The 10,902-nt window shown below is 37.9% G+C and overlaps 1 protein-coding gene across 2 annotated transcripts in view; it reads right to left on the bottom strand.

Annotated features, from left to right (window-relative positions):
• The window catches only part of GK5 (glycerol kinase 5 (putative)), a 77,476-nt gene continuing 70,895 nt past the window's right edge, over positions 4,322-10,902 (bottom strand). For both annotated transcript variants that reach the window (XM_018049623.1, XM_018049630.1), the window contains 4 exons: positions 9,909-10,012; positions 8,937-8,996; positions 7,920-8,053; positions 4,322-4,685 (listed from right to left, as the gene is read on the bottom strand). In XM_018049623.1, coding sequence (XP_017905112.1) covers positions 4,540-4,685; positions 7,920-8,053; positions 8,937-8,996; positions 9,909-10,012 — 444 coding nt within the window. In that variant the 3' untranslated portion in view covers positions 4,322-4,539. The remainder of the gene's footprint in view (positions 4,686-7,919; positions 8,054-8,936; positions 8,997-9,908; positions 10,013-10,902) is intronic.

Here is a 10,902-nt window from a genome sequence, read left to right as displayed (position 1 = left end):
TTGCACAAAGGCAGATAAAAGAGAATTCATCCCCTTTGTTCAGAGATGAAAAGGAAACAAAGGCAGATCAAATCAAAGATGACCTGGCGGCTACATTAACTCTATACTGAAGTCATCAACCCACCATTAAGACCACGGAGACTACAGACATGGGGGTGAGGGTAGGTGGGTAAAAACAGCGGAAGACAACTACAACATGACATTTTCCCCCGCCTTATTAAGCAACAAAGAAGAACCGCTATTAATTTTAAGATAGTATCACTTCTTTTCGCTAACAACCATTTCCTAAGGTAACAATGAAGCAGAGAGGAAAGGAGGACAGACACTGCATTTTCTTCCAGCAGCCTACCTCAGAGGTTCTCAGCTGGAGTAATTTGTCTCCCAGGCACATTTGGCAATGCTGGAGACATTTGGCCATAGAGAGATGCTAGAGGGTGAAGCTCAGAGATCTGCTACTAAACATCATACAATACACAGCACCCCAAAACAAAGAATTATCTGTCCTCAAATGTCAATGATGCTGAGGCTGAGAAACCAAAGCATGGTTGGATATTAAAAAATTTTAAAACCAGTAAGTCTAGAGTATAAAAGCGTTTAGAACCACTTTAAGAAGGATTGTACAGTAAGATTCTCCTCCTTGACAAGATGGCTACCGTTCTCCTAAAAATATCTGATAGATCCATAGTGAGGAAATAAAACAAGCTGAGAAATATTAGCACAGAAACAGTTTTAACTTCAATTATCAGCATACACATGAAAAATAAACTAGAAAGATGGGACAATTTTTTGCTCAATTGATTCTGAATCAACAGCTTGTAGAACCACAGAAGCCAATGTGGTCACATTTGTAATTTAGATCAAATCTGACAAAAGATTAAACAAACTCCATTCCTAAGAAAAAAGCCAGGAATACTAAAAATAAAAGATTAGCTTCTAAACTAACAGAAGAAAAAACCTAGTGATTTTTGAGGAGGTGCCCATTTCCAGTCAAAGATATTCAAAATTATTTTCCTGTGCCCATTATTAAAAGATATTTCTCTTTTATTTTGTGATTTTATGATAAGGAAGAATAATGTGGAAAATGAATAAGCTAACAAACACTTCAGTTCAGTTCAGTTCAGTCGCTCAGTCATGTCCGACTCTTTGCGACCCCATGAATCGCAGCATGCCAGGCCTCCCTGTCCATCACCAACTCCCGGACTTCACTCAGACTCATGTCCATCGAGTCCGTGATGCCATCCAGCCATCTCATCCTCTGTCGTCCCCTTCTCCTCCTGCCCCCAATCCCTCTAAAGCATCAGAGTCTTTTCCAATGAGTCAACTCTTCACATGAAGTGGCCAAAGTACTGGAGTTTCAGCTTTAGCATCAGTCCTTCCAAAGAACACCCAGGGCCTTTAGAATGAACTGGTTGGATCCCCTTGCAGTCCAACAGACTCTCAAGAGTCTTCTCCAACACCGCAGTTCAAAAGCATCAGTTCTTCGGCACTCAGCTTTCTTCACACTCCAACTCTCACATCCATACATGACTACTGGAAAAACCATAGCCTTGACTAGATGGGCCTTTGTTGGCAAAGTAACGGCTCTGCTTTTGAATATGCTGTCTAGGTTGGTCATAACTTTCCTTCCAAGGAGTAAGCATCTTTTAATTTCATGGCTGCAATCACCATCTGCAGTGATTCTGGAGCCCCCAAAAATGCAGTCTGACACTGTTTCCACTGTTTCCCCATCTATTTCCCATGAAGTGATGGGACCAGATGCCATGATCTTCGTTTTCTGAATGTTGAGCTTTAAGCCAACTTTTTCACTCTCCTCTTTCACTTTCATCAAGGGGCTTGTTAGTTCCTCTTCACTTTCTGCCATAAGGGTGATGTCATCTGCATATCTGAGGTTATTGATATTTCTCCCGGCAGTCTTGATTCCAGCTTGTGCTTCTTCCAGTCCAGCGTTTCTCATGATGTACTCTGCACAGAAGTTAAATAAGCAGGGTGACAATATACAGCCTTGATGTACTCCTTCTCCTATCTGGAACCAGTCTGTTGTTCCATGTTCAGTTCCAACTGTTGCTTCCTGACCTGCATATAGGTTTCTCAAGAGGCAGGTCAGGTGGTCTGGTATTCCCATCTCTTTCAGAATTTTCCACAATTAGGTGTTAATATTACAATGCATTATATCCTAATACAAAAAGATAATTATTTCCTATGGAAGTCGTGCCCTCTGCAAAGCAGAGACAATAAGGAATAGCAAAACAACACAGCAGCTTTCAAATGACTTCTATAAGAAAGCTTATAATTGGTCACTAAGTTTGTAAAAAAGAAAAAAAAGGATGTGAGAAACAGAATGAAAATATCATCTACATAAGGGAGCTGATTTATTACTATAAACAAAACACCTTCGTTTAACAAAAACATTTCCAAATCCAAAATCTGTGATCTTATCTGTCTCTGACTATGACTATTTTGGGTTTCCCTTGTGGCTCAGATGCAAAAGAATCTGCCTGCAATGAGGGACACCTGGGTTCAATCCCTGAGTTGGGAAGTTTCCCTGGAGAAGGGAAAGGCTACCCACTGCAGTATTCTGGCCTGGAGAATTCCATGGACTATACAGTTGGAAAGAGTCGGACACGACTGAGCGACTTTCACTTCACTATCTGTCTCTGAAATGGACATATGTGATAGCAACAGCAAAATTCTCTAAGTCACTTCTTCATTACCATATAGAAAATGAACAGCCAATGGGAATTTGCTGTACAACTTGGAACTCAAACTGGGGCTCGAGATCAACTTAGAGGGGTGGGATGGGGACGAAGATGGGAGAGAGGTTCCAAAGGGAGGGGACATACGTATATCTGTGGTTGACTCATGTTGATGTCTGGCAGAAACCAACACAATTCTGTAAAGCAATTATTCTTTAATTAAAAATGAATTTAAAATTTAAAAAAGAAAAAAAAATAGTCACCTCTTTAATTACATTATTATCTAGCAGCTAGCTCTGTAACTGTAAGACTTTATGTGATAAAGCCTGACTAAGAGGAAAATACATTATTGCTACAAATATAAAAGGAACTCAGGACGGGGTGAGAAAGGAGGGAGGTCAAAGAGGAAGGGGATATATGTATATATGTATACAGACAGCTGATTCAGTTCGTCGTACAGCAGAAACTAACAACACTGTAAATCAATTATATTTAATTGATCATTGTAATCAATTAAAAAAAAAAAGGAACCCAATCCATAAGTAGGGAGGGGCAAATAACATGAGATCATGCTGGAAGGGGATGAACTTATCTTAGGATGACTTTACACCTGGTCTGAAGCTTCTCACAACTCTCACCCCTCAACCTTGTCTCTATAGAGAATTTGACAATGGAGACCTCTCCCTGCTGCTCCCTGTGATCTCTAGCTCAGTGCGTGAGGGGCAGTCACTAGCACAACTGTATTTGCATCTCCTGTCCGCAGGGATCTTGGTGAGATGAGCAGACTGGACTAAAACAAGACACCAACATGCAAGTAAAACACCCCAGTGAAGGCAATTCTTGAGTTGCCAATCAATTAGGGCACTGTCTTCAAAGGAAGCTCTGTCAACTAGGCACTTAATAAAAACAAACGATGTTTACACTAGCATCTCAACAAACGAACAAGAGCAGAAAGGCAAGATTTATATTTACTACCTGCATTTTATAAAAAAGGAGATGTTATACGTCAGCCAGAAATTTTTGAAAGAAATGCTATCTGAGAAGTATTTGGGTTGGCCAAAAAGTTCATTCGGGGTTGTCCATAAAATGTTATGGCAACTTCTAGCCAACCCAGTACTTTCTTGTCCCTTATGAATCGACAGCCTTTCTGGTTTTATTAACTAAAATTATCTTTTTTCAGAGTTTTGCGCTATATAAAAAAAGCTCAGATTTTAGTTAACCAAGGGAAAATTAAGGCAGTGCCTTTAAGCTCAATAAAGGAAACAACTGGCCATCAAATAAGCCTGTCTGAGAGAGACGTATTGAGTTACTATTGGATACAACATTGAACAGTTACAGCTTTAAACAAAAAATACTGAGGTTTCAAAATTCCACATTGCCTCATTTTCTTTTTATCTATATGGACTCTGAGTAGCTCACTCAATTTTAAAGAATTAAGGGAACACTTTCCACATCATTTTGCAACAAAACATGAATGATGCTTGACCTGGAACGATTAACTCAGACAGTAAACAATTACTTTCATTCGGGCCCAGTATAAAAAGGAGGAGGGCCTGTGAGAGTCAAAACATGGTTGGAAATGGCTAATGTCCTTTTGAATTTGGTACAAAACGAAGATTCAGAAATTCTGAGGTATTGTTGCCGTACAATCTCTCACCAAGGTTTAGATTTTTTTTTAATGAGTATTTTGTTTTGTTTTACAAAAAGCAATGCTTTTTCTCTGGGGTTGCAAAGCTCAGTTTAAGTCTTCTCTTGGTCACGGTTGGTCTCATTGTTATTCCTGAGCTTTGTCTCAGCTGCACGACACGATGATCAGCCCTCCGTAGTTTCAGTCATTCCACCAGTGTTACGTCTTATACCAATTCATGGAGCGTTTCACGGCTTTGACCCAGTTCCCCATATTCATTTCATATTCTTGCCATTTCTTCTGGGGCTTGAAAACCATTTCACTTTGCCTCAGTTTCTTTAGCTCCTCCTTGTCACTCCAAAACCCTATAGATGAAAAAATTTATTCTCAAGTTTGAAGGCAAATAATGAGCCCAAAAAGTCTACCTACAAACCTATGTGAACTGGTGCAAAGGTAAACAGTCACTACTTTAAAACACAATTCAAAATTTTTGTTGCTTTGAACTTTGTTAGATTGACTATCCCTGGGAATAATATACATTAGGATTTAACAAAAATCTTTTGGTTTCTAACTAGCAGAGTAATTTCTGTATGGAACGGCACCAAATCATTTCTAGAACAACCATATCTTGCCATCATTTAATTTCATCACTAGTTATTAAGAAAAAAAAAAAACAAGTAAGAAATAGTATACTTTCTTTTTATACAATTCTTAAAAAAAGATAAATTAAGATTTTTTTTTGGCCATGCTGCTCAACTGGCACAGGACCTTAATTCCCTGACCAGGGATTGAACCCCGGGCCCATGGCAATGAAAGCATTGAATCCTAACCACTCAACCACCAGGGAATTCCCTAAATTAAGATTTCTATCATATATCTTGGAAGTAAGAAGCAATTCCCTAGGATAAGCACAAAATTCAAAATTGGGAATTAATATAATAAATAGTTTCTTTTTAAAACTCTTGCATTTCATGCAAGGCTTTCTTCTAATGTTTTCTGTCAGGTCACATTCTTTCTGTTTACAAAGTCAGCATTTTAGATTGTATTTAAAGATATTAATTTGTAGAAGTTATTAAAAGACTAGAAATAATTTTATTAGTATACTACACAATTGGATAAACTAGTCTATGGGGTCACACAGAGTCAGACACGACTGAAGAGACTTAGCAGCAGTCATGAAAATAAATATGTTCTTAAAATTCATATTTTCAGAATTTATTATTTACACTTAAAGGCATATATATTTTCCAGTTCAGTTCAGTTCAGTCGCTCAGTCGTGTCCAACTCTTTGCGACCCCATGAATTGCAGCACGCCAGGCCTCCCTGTCCATCACTAACTCCCAGAGTTCACTCAAACTCACATCCGTCGAGTCGGTGATGCCATCCAGCCATCTCATCCTCTGTCGTCCCCTTTTCCTCCTGCCCTCAATCCTGCCCAGCATCGGACTCTTTTCCAATAAGTCAACTCTTATACATTTTTAAGAGTTCTTTTATTAAATATGTATTGAACACACCCAGTTTCTGGGTGAATTTTGAAAATACAGAGAATCTACATAGCCTTCATGTCTCAATTTTCTGAAAGAAAAATAATCCAATCAGAAATTTCAGATTTTTTCTAGGACTTTTCTGGTGGTCCAGTGGCTAACCCTCTGCCCTCCCAATGCAGGGGGCCTGCGTTCGATCCCTGGTCAGGGAACTAGATCCCGTATGCAGCAACTAAGAGTTCCCATGCCACAGTTAAGACCTGACACAGCCAAATAAATATAACATAATCATTATTTAAAAAAAAAAAAAAGAAAGAAAGAAATTTCAGATTTTCCAAGAAGGTAAAACTGCTCCCTTTAGCTAGTAAAGTATCTTTATTTTGAAATTAAATACAGATGATGTAAATACAATTCAAGCCACTATGTTATGTGTGAGAATAATTTGGCTGTGTTTTTTACTTAGTAGTAGTGTGTGCTCAATCGTGTCCAACTCTTCGCTATACCTCAGACTGTAGCCTGCTTCAAGAGACTCTGACATACTTAGTTCCATATGGTGATAAGTGTAGAACAATTTTGCTTATGAGCATTTGGCTTACTGTAATGATAAGCTTAATTTATCCAATTTTCAAGAGTTGTTTACAAACTTAGAACATTTTTCTTGTTATAGTTCCAATTTTGCTCAGTTAGGCATGTGAAATTAGTAAAAACAACATCAACTATATTAAACTGAAGAGTTGAAATATATAGAGGAACTTAAATTTTTTAATGACGATGATAATTTAAGGGAAAGTTATTTTCTTCAACTTGAATTAATCAAACATCAATCAATGAACAAATGAAAGTAACTGTTTCAATTTTATTCCAAGATAACAGATTTTTAGTAGAATAAAGATTAAGACGACCTTAATTTGATCTGATGCTTTTTCAGTCCATAACTTTAATTAATAAATAATAGCCTAAACTTTTAAGTGTAAGATATCTTGTTTTGTACAAACGCTCCTCCGTTCCATATAGGAACACAGGAAAACACTCCCACAGTCTCAAGCATCATCCTGCTCCCTAGGGAACCCTCTAATTGGCCTCCCAACTAATTAGTGAAAACACTAGTTGCCAAAGCAATCCGTTCAAATGTAGGTCTATCCATATCCTTCTGCTTAAAATTCTTCAGTGGCTTGCCTATGCATTCAAGATCAAGTCCAAACTCCTCTTTAGGAAGAGGTACTGTGACTGGACGTGTCTGCACCTCCCCAGTCTCCCCTCTTGCTCTCATTCTATCAGCACCAGAATGGGCCAGGACCTTTGCACGAACTGCCTTCACTATTGGACCACTCACCCTCTATTCTCTCCTCACCTGGCTGTGTGCTAACCCCTTCAAAACTGAACTATACATTGTCTCCTCTGGGAAAACCTACACCCATTGCCTCATACGGTGGCTATTCACTGGGTTTATTACATAATAATGGGTTGGTTTGCCTGAGTGTTCCCAGTGGAGACTCCCATAACTGGGACTGTGTCATTTAAACTTTAGTCCCAGCAGTGACTGTGGTAGCAGGAGCTAGACAAATGTTTAATAAATAGAAGAATAAAGTAGTTTCTAATACCAAAGATGGCTTCCCTGGTGGCTCAGTGGTAAAGAACCTGCCTGCTAACGCAGGAGACGCAAGTTCAATCCCTGGATCAGGAAGATCCCCTTGAGAAGGAAACTGCAACCCACTCCAGTATTCTTGCCTGGGAAATCCCATGGATAGAGGAGCCAGCAGGCTACAGTCCATGGGGTTGCAAAAGAGTCAGATAGGACTTAGCTGCTAAACAACAATAATGCATCAGAAAGTTTACCCAGAGAGACAAAGACCAGAGCAGATGAGAATTAATTTTCCTGGCCTCATACTTCTCACTGAAGGAGAGCAGCAAGAATGGAAGAGGTGCAGCTAGACCCACCACAGAAGAGTACGGGTCATAGGAGTATTTTATGAGTGAAGGGTATGCATGTATGGAGTATATGGCCACCAAGGCTTTCCAGATCTTTGGTGTAATTTTGTGCTCTGAGAGGAGAAATGCTATCTGTAAGAAATGGTTTTGCAAGACAGTTCTCATTTTCATAAAACCCACACATACCAACAGCAAGGCCAGCTAGAGAAGCTGCGCCTGAGCAGGACATATCAACGTGGACAGGTCTGTCTATAGTCTCATTAATCAGGTCTGAAGTCATCTGCATAATAAAACTGTTCTTACAAACTCCTCCATCTGCCCTGTGGGGAGCAAGATATTGGAGATAAATTACTGTCACAAAAGCATAAAAACATTATTATTCTTTTTAAAAAAAGATCCACACATCTTTGTTTAGATCCTTGATTTTATTTTTAAAGTTTAACTTTTCAATTCCAAAATTATGTCACTTAGCATTGACCTGAAGATCACAGTTTTTAAACATTTTCCTTGTTCCTGCCATCAATTTTCCTACCTGCCCGGCTTGTCCTGTGACTAGTGACCAAGTGAACTAAGCTAACATAAAAATTCATTTGGACATTCTGGCAAAAAATACATGAAGCTTCCATAATGAAAGGATACCCACACACTCAAAAAAGAAACATTAAAAATTTTTATAATATACATATAGGTGCTACTGCTGCTGCTGCTGCTGCTAAGTCGCTTCAGTCATGTCTGACTCTGTGCGACCCCATAGATGACAGCCCACCAGGCTCCCCCGTCCCTGGGATTCTCCAGGCAAGAACACTGGAGTGGGTTGCCATTTCCTTCTCCAATGCATGAAAGTGAAACGTGAAAGTGAAGTCGCTCAGTCGTGTCCAACTCTTAACGACCCCATGGACTGCAGCCTACCAGGCTCCTCCATCCATGGGATTTTCCAGGCAAGAGTACTGGAGTGGGTTGCCATTGCCTTCTCCGATATAGGTGCTAAGAGCCTCTCAAATTCCATATTGGTCTATATTTTCCTTAAATCCAAAATTAGCTTTCCGTCCTCTCCAAATTCCTATGACCAAGAATTTCGTTGCAAAGAAGGTAACCATACGTTCTTTTTGAAATCCTGAATAATCATAATGATGAAAATACCAATAGCAGCTACCACTGATTTCTAATTTCTAATGTAATCTCTTAGAAACAAAGTGTACATACCGGATTTTCCTTACAGGAATATGGATCTCTTTCTGCATCATCTCATATAACTGTTTGTTTCTAGTTAAAAAAAAAAGGAACTACTTAGATGCAATTCATATCATAATAATTTTCTATTTTTTCCAATCTAAAATTGTAAAAACTGTGGTTTTATTTACATGATTTTTATAAAATATGCAAAAGAAAACATTAAATATATTATGCTGACTGGACATCAATAACAGATGCTCAAATAAGCAAGAGATTCAGGGCCTTCTGTTTTTCACTGTGATACAAGAGAACATACTTTTTCTTTCAGAATTGAATTTAATCTATTACCATCCTTGCAAATACAAACGTAAAGCAAGTATACATTTAATAGGTATGGATGACACACCATAGATGGCATTTTTTAAAAATCATAAAATATAAAAAATAATGATTTTATAATCAGAGAAAATGTAAACATTACAAGTGTTTCATTAGATCCATTCATGACAGTTCCATTCTTAATTTTAATAAGCTACACCTGACCCATAACAAAAGGACCAAAGGGAATATACAGAAAGAACAGTCTTGGTGAGTCAATCTTTGAGTATCACAGCAGCATTATTAGTTAGAATTCTCCTTTATGAATCAGAAAACAAAAACTTTTCAAAGTACAAATTTTGAATTTTTTATTCATAATAAATTATATATTTTAAAAATCATTCAATTTTCAGATATCAAATCTAAAGTGGTACTGGTACTATTAATTGTGGAAAAAAGATGCAGAAAAATAGCAAATAGCAATAAGAATAGATTGTATCATATAGTATGAATTAAGAGTCTCATACTCTACTGACTGAGCTAGCTGGGCCATATTCAGTATGAATTAAACTAAAGGTATAAAGAATTAAAATTAAAAAAAAATTAATTTAGTTTAGTAGAAGTTAATCAAAGGAAACAGCAATACTGTATGAGGAGGGGGTAGTTTAGGGCAGGTTGTGGTACCTGAAAGCTATAGACTCCAATATTGCTCGAACAAGGTGGTATTTATTGGTGGAAGGCTTCAAACCCATGAAAGAGGCACATGCACAGGGGTCATTTAATGGAGCCTAAAGTAAGAGACAGTAAGAATATATAATTATTGCTCTAAATTATATCTGTAGACTTGAAAGTATATTATATTAAAACAATAAAAATATAGCCATTTTAGGAAAAAAAGAATGCTTATTTAGAGACAGTTTTAACATAAACGACAGCCCCCAAATTATGTCAATTATTCAAATAACTTTTTGATAGGACTTAAGCAAGGTTGAGTCATAGATATTAGATTTGTGAGTCGGATCTTCTGTTTGTGCCTGTACAAAGAAAAGGGTTTGAAGCCCAGGGTAATAAATTATGAAATGCTTAGCTAGATATATGAGGAAAATGCAAAGCAATGCTAGTATTTCCCCTTTTCTTCAACTGTAAAGTGTTTACACTGAAATTGTCTACTAAGTAGAAAGGCTTTTTGAAGATACTAAGTTAAGACTTCAATAAAACCACAATGCAAAAAATGTGTTTTTCAGTGTCATAATTTATATCCAATATAGTGTCAGACTTTCAAACTAAACTCTATTTCTTAGTTTACATAGTATTATTGACTAACATCAGAAACAACTCAACCTAACATTTGCCTTGAAAAGGCCATAATTGAGCTGGAATTACGCATTCATCAGATGAAGTTTGGACTCATCTTCACATCGCCAGAAATGCAAGACGATTCTGAGACAGGAAACTGAAACACAGAGTTCCCTGTGAGAGCTCGCCATCTCTGAAGGGAACAGGCAGAATAGTTCCAACACACCCACACAAGGTCATGATGGAGGGACAGGCTGGGGCTGTCAGGAAATAAAGGTGCCCAGAAGCACCTTCTAACTTCAGGGCCTGGCACACATTTACCTGGAAAACTTCCTACCATACCTTCTACTAGTTAATCCTACTCCCCTTCCACAATTTGGCT

Source organism: Capra hircus, chromosome 1 (assembly GCF_001704415.2).
Source record: "Capra hircus breed San Clemente chromosome 1, ASM170441v1, whole genome shotgun sequence".
Lineage (NCBI taxonomy): Eukaryota > Metazoa > Chordata > Mammalia > Artiodactyla > Bovidae > Capra > Capra hircus.
Note: the sequence above shows the minus strand (reverse complement) of the source record. Positions and strands in the feature narration are given on the sequence as shown.